Source organism: Chiloscyllium plagiosum, chromosome 9 (assembly GCF_004010195.1).
Source record: "Chiloscyllium plagiosum isolate BGI_BamShark_2017 chromosome 9, ASM401019v2, whole genome shotgun sequence".
Taxonomy (NCBI): domain Eukaryota; kingdom Metazoa; phylum Chordata; class Chondrichthyes; order Orectolobiformes; family Hemiscylliidae; genus Chiloscyllium; species Chiloscyllium plagiosum.
The window spans coordinates 65,648,355-65,662,079 of NC_057718.1; the positions used below are offsets into that span (position 1 = coordinate 65,648,355).

The window sequence follows — 13,725 nt, forward strand, 5'->3', positions numbered from 1 at the left end:
GGTTGGTTGGTCCGGGTGTCCTAGAGGTGTTCTCTGAAACGCTCCGCAAGTAGGCGGTCTGTCTCCCCAATATAGAGGAGGCCACATCGGGTGCAGAGGATGCAATAGATGATTGTGTGGAGGTGCAGGTGAATCTGTGGCGGATATGGGAGTTTCCTTTGGGGCCTTGGAGGGAGGTGAGAGGGGAGGTGTGGGCGGAAGTCTTGCACCTCCTGCGGTTGCAGGGGAAGGTGCGGGGAGTGGAGGTTGGGTTGGTGGGGGGTGTGGATCTGACGAGGGGGTCACGGAGGGAGTGGTCTTTACGGAATGCTGATAGGGGAGGGGAGGGAAATATATCCTTGGTGGTGGGGTCCGTTTGGAGGTGGCGGAAATGACGGCGGATGATACGTTGTACATGGAGATTGGTGGGGTGGTAGGTGAGGACCAGTGGGGTTCTGTCCTGGTGGCGGTTGGAGGGGCGGGGCTCAAGGGCGGAGGAGCGGGAAGTGGAAGAGATGCGGTGGAGGGCATCGTCGACCACGTCGGGGGGGAAATTGCGGTTTTTCCAGCGCCACACTTTATTGACTTTGGCTCTCCGGCATCTGCAGTCCTCACTATCCCCATCCCTGTAGTTCTGTAAGTTAATTTCTGCTCGAGTGTCCACCAATTTCCTTTCTAAATAATTTTATCATTTTTGCTGTTGCTGGCCTCCTGGGCAGTTCCTTGTTTTTGTACTCTCTCTGCCTCTGCTTATACATCCCATGTTCCTTGCCCACCATTGTAACTGTGTCCTACCATCTTTATGCACACATGAGCCCCTCAGGTCTGTCTCTCCCTATGTACTGTTTAGAATAGTGCCATTTAAATGTCTTGCCTCTCCCTACACACTTGTCAAAATACATGCCTGTCTATGTCCTGTTGCAAGTGATTCTTATCCTTCAAGTCTCAAAACTTACAGAATTTCACTTTGGGATCCTAGCAGCAGAGAATAGTGTCAATTCCCCTGGCTATACTACTTTCAATTACAACTACATTTCTCTCTTCTCCTCTCTCTTGAATGGCTCCCTGTACCAATATTTCAATATTGAATCACTTTAGCATTAACCCAGCACTGAATCTTAAGAACAAATGTACTGACGTACAAGTTAGGAAAATCTTTAGAGATGCTGACATAAAATCCACATTGGAAGAACTAAATCCAATTTCACAGAAGTTGGATTCTATTCCAAGCTCAATGCTAAACATGAATGTTGGTCATTCTGTCACTGTGCTGTTGGAACAGACTCTGATGGATAAACTGATGGATATCATTGAAGCAATGATATTCAAATGATATTTTGAAAACAATGATTTCTTGAGTTTCTTTTGTGAAGTTAACCAACCAAGACTCATGTTTTAGCATGAAGCATCGGGATTGATGGAATTGAGGTACTTTTACTGATCTTTCCTGAAAATCTAAACTTACTCTATACGTGAGGGACACAGCAAGTAAGGGGTAGTGGTATGTATAAAATGTCTAATCAAGAGGAGAGAAAAAATGTGCAAGTAAAATTGCAGCAAACATTAAAACTTGTATAAATACGCTAAGAGAAAAAGATTCGTAAAGACAAATGCAGATATCTTGAAGTCATTGAGTGATAGAGATATGCAGCACGGAAAGAGACCCTTTGATCCAACTCGTCCATGCCGACCAGATATCCTAACCTAATCTAGTACCATTCAGTCCCAGCCTATTCAACCTCTCTCTATAGCTCAAATCGTCCACCCTGGCAACATCCTTGTAAATCGTTTCTGAACCCTTTCAAGTTGCACCACCCTTCCAATAGGAAGGAGAGCAGAATTACATGCAGTATTCCAAAAGTAGCCTAACCAATGTCTTGTACAACCACAACATAACCTCCTAATTTCTGTACTCAATACCCTGATCAATAAAAGAAAACATACCAAACACCGCCTTCACTATCTTATCTACCTGTGACTCCACTTTCAAGGAGCTATGAACCTGCACTCCATGGTCTCTTTGTTCAGCAATCCTCCCTAGGACCTTACCATGAAGTGTATAAGATTTGCTTTCCCAAAATGCAGCATCTCGCATTTATCTAAATTAAACTCCATTTACCACTTTTTAGTCCATTGGCCTATCTGATCAAGATCCTGTTGTAATCTGAGGTAACCTCCTTCACTGTCCACTACACCTCCAATTTTGGTGTCATCTGCAAACTTACTAACTATATACCTCTTATGCTTGCATCTAAATCATTGATATATATGTTGAAAAGTAGTGGACCGAACATTGGTCCTTGTGGCATTCTACTGGTCAGAGGCCTCCAGTCTGAAAAACAACCCTCCACCATCACCCTCTGTCTTCTATCTTTGAGCCAGTTCAATATCCAAATGGCTAGTTGTCCCTGTATGAGATCTAACCTTGCTAATCAGTTTCCCATGGGGAACCTTGTTGAATGCCTTACTGAAGTCCATATAGATCACATCTGCCGTTCTGCCCTCGTCAATCCTCGTAACAATCCTTGTTACTTCTTCAAAAAACTCAATCAAGATTGTGTGACATGACTTCCCACACACAAAGCCATGTTGACTATCCGTAATCAGTCCTTGCTTTTGCAAATACATGTGCATCCTCTCCCTCAGGATTCCCTCCAACAACGTACCCACCACCGACGCCCGGCTCACTGGTCGATAGTTCCCTGGCTTTTCCTTAGCACCTTTCTTAAACAGTAGCACCACTGTTAGCCAACCTCCAGTCTTCCGGCACCTCACCTGTGACTATCGATTATAGAAATATCTATGCAAAAGGTCCAGCAATCATTTCCCTAACTTCCCACAGAGTTCTAAGTTACATCTGATCTAGTCCTGGGGAATTATCCACTTTTATGCGTTTGGTTGAGCAATCTTTATTCTCAACTTCAGATGCTCATCAAATTCCCTTTTGAAAATCACAGTAGAATCTGGCTCCACTGTGTTATTAGTGCATTCCAGATCCTAACTGTTAGCATAATAACTATTTCCTTATTTCACCACATGGTTCCTTTGGCAATCATCTTAAATCTATATTCTCTGGCTCTCACTATTCTTGGCAAAGACAACATTTTCGTGCACGCGCGCTCTCAATCGCACTCTCCTGAATCCCTCATAACTATAAATAATCTAATAGTATATCTTCTCTCTGAACTCCAGTCTGTCATTGTAACTAAAGGCCTTTATTCTTGGTTGCAAAATTTTGTTTCATACCCTCCTGAAGTTCCATAACTGGAATTGGACACACTGCTCCCAATTGAAGCTGAACCCCTGTTTTATGAAGGTTCGTTGTAACTTGTTTACTTTTGTACTTTGTTTCGATTTGTAAAGAGCAGGATCTGGGAAGCCTTTTCCTCCCCTTTCTCAAAATGGCTCATGACATTCGATGATTTATGGACTTTATACCCTCAGTTCCTACACCCTTTTTAATTGCTTATCTCATTCTTTCTTCCAAAATAGTTCATTTCAAACTACTCTTCATGAATTTCAGTTAATTTTCTAATTATTAATCAGACTTGTCAGGCAAGATCTATAAATTTTAAATTCATACGGAGTCTCATGTTCAAGAATTGCTTCTTCCCCACTGCTATCAGACTTTTGAACGAACCTCGCGTGTATTAAAGTTGATAATTCTCTACATCTTCTCTGTAGCTGTGTCACTATATTCTGCATTCTGTTTTATTATCTTGATGTACTTGTGGTATGATTTATATGGATAGCATCCAAAAAAGGCTTTTCACTATATCTCTGAACGTGTGACAAGAGTAAAATAAAATTAAATATAATCTAAGCTTCAAAAAAAGTGTTCAGTTGCCCATCCTTAATTATTGACCCTTGCATTTTCTAATGACAAATGCCAACTCTTAATTTCCTCTATCGCCTTCCTTTAAATGCGATCTTGTGCAAAATTTTCCAATCTTAGGGAATACATCTTGAATCAAGTTAATTCTCTGAAAAATTGCAGATGCTGAAACTGCAATGTACTTAAACAACAGTTTCTAAAATCCTGCAAAGTGAGCCATCTGGTCCTGTTTAATTGTCATTCCTTAAGGCTGTTCGGACCTGTTATCTTCCTACTTAGATGTTGTTATGTCCATATCATTGGTTTAATAATGGTTTCTTTAAGATGTCAAGCATGCTAAACTAGTGTAATTACTGAAGCAAAGTAATTACTCATCATGTCTGTCACTTCCTTTTTATCATTGACAACATCACCATATCTAATTTCAAGGGCCTGCATTGTTTCTAACAACCCTTTTTTTTTCTATCTCGTAAATATGAAAGAGTCTTTGTGTAGATTATGATATCCCTTACAAAGCCTTTTCATATTCCCTTTTATAGCTTTTACTGTCTGTTTTGTTGCTTTTTTCATTGATTATTTGCCAAGATTTCTACTGCTTTTGATTTGTTTTATGTTGTTTCTTGTGTCTTTAGTTATCCATGGCTGTCTTTTTTTGGCAAGTAGAACTGTTGCTCTTTAGAGGTATAGACTGTGTCACATTAAATTCTTCCCACTTGTTGGTTTACCTATTAATAGATTTGTTTAGTTTATGGTGAGTAGTTCCTGCTTCATGCACTGAGGTTTCTGTGATTTGTCATTCTCTCTTGCCTGAGCTGCCCCTTTTGTTGCACTGTCGGTCATTCCACTTGATTTGACGCTGGACCTTTGTGACCAAAATCTGGAGCAATATTCCAGATGCTGCCTCATTGTTTTTAAGTATCTGATTGGCCTGGATATTCTGATGGTCAGATGATCATTTCTGAAGTATTGGTGGGTGTTGCACATGTGACCCAGCAGAATCCCCAAGCAACAGACTGTGAAGGAACTGCCTGGAAATTGAAGATTCCATTGGGCAATTCTTCTACCTCTGGAACCTATAATGTATTCCATTTAGGTTTGGGAACTACTCCGGAAATTACTCAGGAAAGACTTGGGTATTAAATACCTGGTCTAACTAGAGTATGTATTCAACTGATCTGGCACCTACCCGAGACGCCCCTAGACTACCCCAGTCTTACACCCTGATCTTATATCCCTAATACCATTTAACCCTAACTGAACCAACTCTAAGCAGCCTATCGCTTATTGCTGACCCTTTCAGTTTCAGAATACAAAACTCACTACTGTGAAAATGGTTATGGTTTGCCTTTCCCCAATTTGTCCTGCTCCAGAGACACTTGTCAGAACGAAGGCACAACTCAGTGTTTGTGAACGAACCCGGAATAGAATCTCCTGTCAGAAAATATGTATCCTTTGTAGTGTGGGGGAAAGAAAGCAGCAGAGTAGCAACCTGCATGTCATTGCCACTCTTCAGAAGATCTAGCCTGTCATCTCCAACTCTCCCTGTAGCTCAATGGCCCTGGGCTAGAGAGATCCAGGATGGAAGATATCTACTGCAATTGTTTCCTCTACACATTCTTACAGTCCACAAACCCCTACATACTGCAATCCACGTACATAGCCTAATCTGCCATAGCTTTGACTATAATGTTCAGGACTAGTATTTAATTTGGGTTTTTTTTTAGTACACACTACTTTGCACAATGCATTGGACAAAAATGTTTGAATATTTACTACCTAAAGCTCCTGAAGATTTATGAAAAAGAGCAGAATCTTTTTTTGTCCTGCACACCAGATGCCTGACTGCATTGTTCACATCAGACTGTCTCCATGAGCATTGTCTGTAACAACAGATGCTGTTTACTTCAATGAATGTTTGAGCGTCATTGAAGTTCCAGCTGCTAGCTCAGCTTCCTGTTCAAAGTAATTAGCACCTATATTTTATAACTGGCAGTTAACTATTATTGATCAGCATTTTCTGTTAACTAGGTAACTTGACTGTAATTTAGTTTAGCGTTTAAAGCTATGTCAAATTTTACAAGTTATTGCTTGCGTGTGCAAACACTTTTTTTTAATGATTCATTCAGAATGTGGACTTTGTTAGGCTAGCATTTATTGCATGTCCCACATTGTTCTAGAGCGTGGCAGTGAGTTGCTGCCTTGAATGTTTGAGGATGTTGAGCTAATCAAGTGGACCGCTATTGTCCTGGATGGTGTCAAGCTTCTTGACTGTTGTTAGAGCTGCATTCAGTCAGGCAAGTGAGGAGCATTCCATCAGACTCCTGACATATGCCTTGAAAATGCCAAACAGTTTGGGGAACAGTGTGTGTGATTCACTTGGGGGTGGGGAGATGATGTGATGTGGTAAAAGCAAAACTTTTTAAGTTTCACACATCCCTAATGTCAGGGTAGTGCAGAGTTTTACAAACGTTAGCCCAACATTCTTCAATAGAGTCATAGAGTTGTACAGTATGGAAACAGACCCTTCCGTCCCCCGATCCCCAATCCTGACCCATGTCCCTCCAACCCTTTATTACAGCAATTTTACATTTTCATTTCTTTGTACTGTTGCAGGGAATAAACATCTGTCTTTCACAGGCATCTTTGTATTCACAACTAAAACAACTATTTGACAAATCCTATTGTTTTATTTCATTTGCAAGCCTTTGTCAAAATATAACTGCAAAATTCTTTTCAATTGCTGATTAAGCTTATTCCTATGGATGGAAGAACTTTTGTGTTGCAGTGGTAGTTCTGACTTTCTGTTGACTCGACTACTTGTACCTTTTTGTGTGATGATTCCTGCCCAGATGTTCTTGCTGAGCCAGGAATGTTTTTTTGCTCTTAATGGCAGAATTTGAAACCATATGCAGGTTTTGATGTAACTGATCTCTCTGTTGGGTTGTTGGCTGGGAGAAAAGACTGTAACCTGGTATCATTGAAGCAAAAACTCACTTCTTTTAAAGCTTCACGTTGCAATGATGACTAGTTTGTTAACAGGATAATACATTCTGTGCTGTATGTTAAACAATTGATTTAAAATAGTTTGCCATCTTCAGGTTTTCTAATTAGACAAATATACTGTACTGCTTTTAATTTTAATAGTTTGTTAAATGTGTTTCATTTTAAATATTTTTAATTTTTAGTATTCTTCAAACTTCTGGAATTTTTGGTTGAAAGAGAATGAACTTGATGCTTAATCTATTTGTCTTACAAAGAAAGAAATACGTACCTACTTGATTTTTGACTATTCGCATTTGTTTTGATTCCAGAAGATAATATCCATTTTTACAAAATAAGGTTCTTAAAATGGTGGCAATGAGCACAAACCTTGTATTTTTAGCACCGGAGCACTTCATCCAATTGTAGGACCACTACCATCATCCAGCTGAGATCATTTAAATAGAACAAGCTGGGAATGAACCAGGGAGCACTCTGTCCATATGGTTCAAAATTACTCTTTGCCATTTGTCTGAATGCTAGAACCCACTCCTTTTTTTAAAAAAAATGCAGATGGTTCAGGCCTTTTGAAGGGAGGTGGCGTAGGAGGGATGGATTGATCCTGATGCCAGGTCTCAGTGACATCATAGTAATCTTACATCTTACTGCAAAAATAGCACTTGGAAGAAATAAGATGTAGCTAGGCCTGTCTCTGTCTCTGTCTCTGTCTGGGTCTGCCAATTCTTCCCTCTATATTACAGTTGGACAGCTTTTGTGCAACCAGCTGACTTGACATTAAAATGTTGCTGAAGCTGTCTATGGGAATTGGAGTTAAGTATCTGTTTGTGTTGTCACATTTGCTTAAAGTTTGAAATTTTAACAACGCTATTCAGTTTTGGAATTGAACATTTGTAAAGGCTGTTTGGTTACATGAGTCCAGAATGACATGACTTAGAAATTATTATTGGAGAGAAAAATTTGTCTTCTATCAATCAAACAAAAATGCCTGTTCGGTACCCAGTGGCTTGACATGTTTGGCATTAATCGGATAAACTCAGAATTTTCTATCACCTGGTTAGTTTGCCATTACACACTACCTATTGTTATCTACCAACAGTCTCCATTAACAGCTATTCACCTTCCTAATCTGATCGTTATCCACTCCTTTCGTCTATCTAACTGTTCTCTCTCTTTGGGCTCTATACACACCTAGTATTTACTCCTCACCCCTCACCCCACCCTATCTCCTGCATGTAAACCAATATATTCCTAGCTACCATCAGTTCTGAGGAAGGGTACACCGGACCTGAAACATTAATTGCGATTTCTCTGCACAGATGCTGCCAGACCTGCTGAGCTTTTCCAGCAACTTCTGTTTTTGTTTCTGGTTTCCAGCATCCGCATTTTGTTCTGGTTTTCATCATCTGGTTAGCATCTGTTTGTCTGCAGAGCTGGCATATCCACATGTTAATAATTGTGAAGAACTGAATTGAAAACTAGTTAAACTAAGGATAGAAGGGAGAATTGAGAATTCTAGCATGTTGAAAATGTGTGTAATTTTTGTGACCATACCAAACACTCATTTGTTCATGGATGTTTGTTTCCTTTCCCTTCCCTATAACCGTGTGAAAGTACATCCAGAAACTACGAATCAATCAGTAGAATCTCCGTGATGGGGAAGCTTATAGAAACAACAATTTGGGACAAAATCATTCATTGCATGGATAAATGCCAGCTAATTGTTCAACTAACTAATTTGAATGTTTTGAAGAGGTGGTAGGGTGGATGAGGGCAGTGTAGTTAATGTGTATGTGGAATTCCAAAAGGTAATTTGGTCTTGTGCCACACAACAGACTTGTGAGCCACATTAAAGCACTTGGATAATAAGGTCAGGTAAAGCACAGTTTCTAAATTGATCTTTACAGACCAGAAGTTTGTGGATGATATGCAACATGAAAGCATTGTGAATAGTGAGGAGGATAATGTAGAATTTCTAAATGATGCAAATTGGTGACTTGGGGTATTTGAGTGAGAGATGTGATTCAATGTGGAGTAATTTGACGTGGTTCATTTTGGGAGGAAGAGCATAGACAATAAAATATATAGAGGGTGCAATTCTGAAGGGATGATTTAGCAGATGAACCTGGGTCTATGTGTGCATTAATCATTAAAGGTGGCAGGACAGATTGATGGAACTGCTGGAAGCATGTAGTATCCTAGGCTTTATTATTTGAGTGTAGAGTACAAGAACAGGGAGATTATGCTGAATTCTTGCAGGATACTTATTTGACCTGAGGAGAAGTATAATATCTAGTTCCAGGGTGCTGCATTTTAGAAAGAATATGATGTAATCGAAGAGGATCATGAGAATGAGGATTTTCAGTTATGAAGATAGATTGAAAAAGTTGAGACTTTTTTTTCTTGGAGGAAAGAAGGTTGCAAAGAGACTTGACTGAGGTATTAAAAATCAAGAGGGGTCTCGACAGATTGGCTGGAGAGAAACTTTTCTTATTTGTGCAAAGGTTGAAAATAATATGGTGCATATAAAAAAGTAATTGGTTAAAGAAGCAGAAGGACGTGAAGAAGATCTTTTCAAATAGGGTCTGAAATGCACAGCCTGAATGTGGAGTTAGGTTTAATTGGAAAATTCAGAAGGGAACTAGACTGTTTTCTGAAGGGGAAGAATTAAGGTCGCTCATTCAGAGAGCTGGCATAGTTATAATAGCCATCTAATACACTAACTATTGTGATTCTGTTTTGCAGTCGCCTGCTGATCGATCGCGTAAGATTCACGCTGGTGATGAGGTGATTCAGGTTAATCAGCAAACTGTGGTAAGTACTCAATAGATAAATTAAATATTTATTGAGACCCATTGAAACTAATAACCACTGGTTCCTCGCTTAATTTTACACTTCGTTATCACTGGACCTGAAAGATACTTTGCTGTCTGAATAATTCATTGTTTTAATGTTTTCAGTGTTAGTTTTACAATCTAAATAGAATTAAAACAGTGAATAAGGCTAAAAGCACAAGTAATATCATCTTTGCAAAAAGACCAAAATGACCTCCAGTATCCTATTCATGAGCCCTGTGCTATCCTACAAACTTTTGTTGTTTTACAAGTTTGTGGAATAGTAAAGATTAGCTTTATGTGAAATGTATTGTTTTCTCGTGGAGAAAGTCAAAATTTAATCTTAGTAGAAGTTATGCTGTTGATAACCTGCCTGGCTTCTTACTGGTGCAGCAAGACAATATTTGGCTACTCAAGCTCTTGTTTTAACCGAAGTATAGGAAGTTGCTTCATTGAATTTTTTTTACAGTTTGAACAAACTAAACGTTGCATTACAGACACAAACTTGCATTGTGCCATTTTAGGTATTGCTAGCTTACTTAAATATCTGCTTAATGGATTATTTTACAAAACACATTTAATTGCCAATGTAATGTGGAATACAGTACCTTCAAATCAGTGGTTTTCAACCAGTATGCTGTGGTATGCTGGTTTGTCATGAAATTTTGTACAAAAGTAATGAAAATCAGTGTAAAAAAAGCTTGAAACATTAATGCATTTGATCCTCCTTTAGTTTATTGTAAATCTCTCAAGTAAGACCCTAACCTTCGTAAATGCAAGTGAATGTGACATCTGGGAGCAATCAATTCAGCTGTAAAAAGTGTGTGAACTTTGGGATTGTTTATCTCATTGAAGAGTACTGTGTCACCTGAAATAGTTGGAAGCCACTGCCTAAATAATGGGCCATTTATGATGTGATCCAAGGTAGAATTCCTGCTCTGATCTGAACTGGAATAATTAATGGTAGGGCAACAGTGCAGATTTGCAGCTAGTCTGCCTTTACCATGGACAATGTGGGGATCACTCTCTGAGAGAAGAAGAAGTGAAAGTGACTGGCTAATGATCTCTCTTTGCTGTTCAGAGCTATTGATTTTATAAAAATTAAATAGTTTGGGTGCTGAGTGCCCCATAGCAGTGTTAAGCTGTATTACTTTCTAAAGTTGACTTGCACAACAGAGAAATAGGAAACTGGTATGCAACTTGATTTTAACTAAAATGCTCAGCAAAGTTTTAAAATGTTTTCACGACTGCAATTCTGCTCCACTCCAGACGTTTATATTGTCCCTTGGACTTGTGCATCTCCAATTTGAGATTCAAGCTATTCAGTGACTTGTGTGGTATGAGAAACATTTAGCTTGGGGACAGTTGTGTATGAATATGGTGTTGTGACATGAACTTATAGGCTGCAAAATTTAACTCCAATATATCAGCATATTGGGCACCATTTCACCTCTAACGGTCCCTAATGTGCATGCAGGGACATATAAGAACAAAGAATTACAGCGCAGGGACAGGCCCTGCGGCCCTCTGAGCCTGCACCCATCCATATCCTCTATCTAAACCTGTCACCTATTTTCCAAGGATCTGTATCCCTCTGCTCCCTGCCCATTCATCTATCTGTCCAAATAAGTCTTCAAGAATGCTATCATGCCCACCTCTACCACCCTGCTAGCAAGCATTCCAGGCACCCACCATCCTCTGCGTAAAGAACTTTCCAAGCATATTTCCCTTAAACGTTTCCCCTCTCACCTTGAACTTGTGACTCCTAGTAATTGGGTCCCCCAGTCTGGGAAAAAGCTTCTTGCTATTCACCCTGTCTATACCCCTCATGATTTTGTAGGCCTCGATCAGGTCCCATCTCAACCTCTGTCTTTCTAACTTTCTAATGAAAATAATCCTAATTTACTTAATCTCTCTTAATAGCTAACGCCCTCCATAACAGGCAATATCCTGGTGAACCTCCTGTACACCCTCTCCAAAGCCTCCACATCCTTCTGGTATTTGGCAACTGTACGCGGTATTCCAAACGTGGCCGAACCAAAGTCTTATACAACTGTAACGTGACCTGCCAACTCTTGTACTCAATACTCGGTCTTATGAAGGAATACATGCCGTACGCCGCCTTGACCACTTTATAGACCTGCCTTGCCACCTTCAGGATACAATGGAGCTGAACACCAGATCTCTCTGTACACCCGTTTTCACCAGGGCCTTTTCATTTACCGTATAGTTCACTCGAGAATTGGATCTTCCAAAATGCATCACCTCACATTTGCCTGGATTGAACTCTATCTGCCATTTCTCAGCCGAACTCTCCAATCTATCTATATTCTGCTGCATTTTCTAATGGTCCCCTTCACTATCAGCAACTCCACCACTTTTAGTGTCATCTGTAAACTTGCTAATCAGACCACCGATACCTTCCTCCAAATCATTTATCATAACAGTGGTCTCAACACAGATCCCTGTGGAACACCACTGGTTACAGTTCTCCATTTTGAGAAACTCCCTTCCATTATTACTCTCTGTTTCCTGTTGCCCAGCCAGTTCTCTATTCATCTAGCTAGTACATTCTGGATCCCATGCAACTTTATTTTCTCCATCAGCCTACCATGGGGAACCTTATCAAATGCCTTACTAAAGTCCACATATATGACATCTACAGCCCTTCCCTCATCAATCAACTTTGTCACTTCCTCAAAGAAATCTATTAAGTTGGTAAGATGTGACCTTCCCTGCTAAAAATCATGTTGCCTATCACTGATCAACCCATTTTCTTCCAAATGTAAATTGATCCTGTCCCTCAGTATCTTCTCAAGCAGCTTCACTACCACTGACATCAGGTTCACCGGGTCAATATTAACAACTCATCAGTCCTCCAGGACTTCACCCATATTCAAGGATGCTGCAAAGATATCTGTTAAGGCCTCAGCTATTTCCTCTCTCGCTTCCCTCAGTACTGTGGAATAGATCCCATCCAGACATGCGGATTTATTCACCTTTAATGCTTCTTAAAATACCCAACACTTCCTCCTTTCTTATCCCGACTTGACCTGGAGTAATCAAAGATCTATCCCTAACCTCAGCATCCACCATGTCCCGCTCCTCAGTGAGTACCGAGACAAAGTACTCATTAAGAGTCTCACTCATTTTCTCTGACTCCATGCACAAATTTCCTCCTTTATCCATGAGTGGGCCAACTCTTTCTTTCATTACCCTCTTGCTCCTTACATCACTGGTTTCTGATGCTATTTGCTGACTGTGTTAGCATACTTGCAGGGAACACCATGAGAAATTTGCACACATGACCTCAATCTGTACTACCATTCTGAAGCCGTGGGAGCACCACTCATAACCATTATGTATCCATAACTGTCAACCAGTCCTTGAGCAAGGTTCTTCAAATTATAATTCTAGACAGGATACCCCAAAATTGACAACCCCCTGATGAGGGATGAACTGGCGGTCATCCTTTATTCACCTGTCTCCTCAGTTAGTTGCAATCAGGTTAATTGACAAAGGATTCCCACCTTTGTGGGGCTACCTTTTTGTCCCAGACCAAAAGAATTATGCTTTAATAGGAGGTGATTTAACCAGGTTTTGCGTTAATAATTCATTAAGTTATGAAACATGAGAAGAAATAATTATACATCACCCATAGGCACAGATTAGAATTGAGATATGAGTCAAAAAACATTTGAAAGATATACAGATCAATTTCTGTGGGACATTCATGAGGAGACGGTGGAACATTGATAGTTGAACAGTCGATTTTGGGATTATTGGTTTTGAAAATTTTTTTGTATTGTTTCCCTTTTTGCCCATGCTTGACTGGCAACATGTGAGAAAGTCTATCTTTTCTTCAGCATCTTTTTAATTGCCGTGCTGGATTTTTTTTACTGTGACCTTCATAGCACACTAGTACACGGATTTAGGCTGTTATGTACAAGTAATCCAGCTCGTTGGTGTACTCTTAAACTATAATGCGCAAATCAGTGTTGGATGCACTTTTATTCCCTGTTCTATTATTCAAAGTAGAAGTCTCTCACCATGTATTTCCAAGACCCCTGTCTTTTTTTA

General features: G+C 39.9%; 1 protein-coding gene across 2 annotated transcripts in view; it reads left to right on the plus strand.

Moving 5' to 3' along the window:
* The window catches only part of cnksr3 (cnksr family member 3), a 194,636-nt gene that overhangs the window by 159,723 nt on the left and 21,188 nt on the right, over positions 1 to 13,725 (plus strand). For both annotated transcript variants that reach the window (XM_043696125.1, XM_043696124.1), the window contains exon 8: positions 9,557 to 9,625. In XM_043696125.1, coding sequence (XP_043552060.1) covers positions 9,557 to 9,625 — 69 coding nt within the window. The remainder of the gene's footprint in view (positions 1 to 9,556; positions 9,626 to 13,725) is intronic.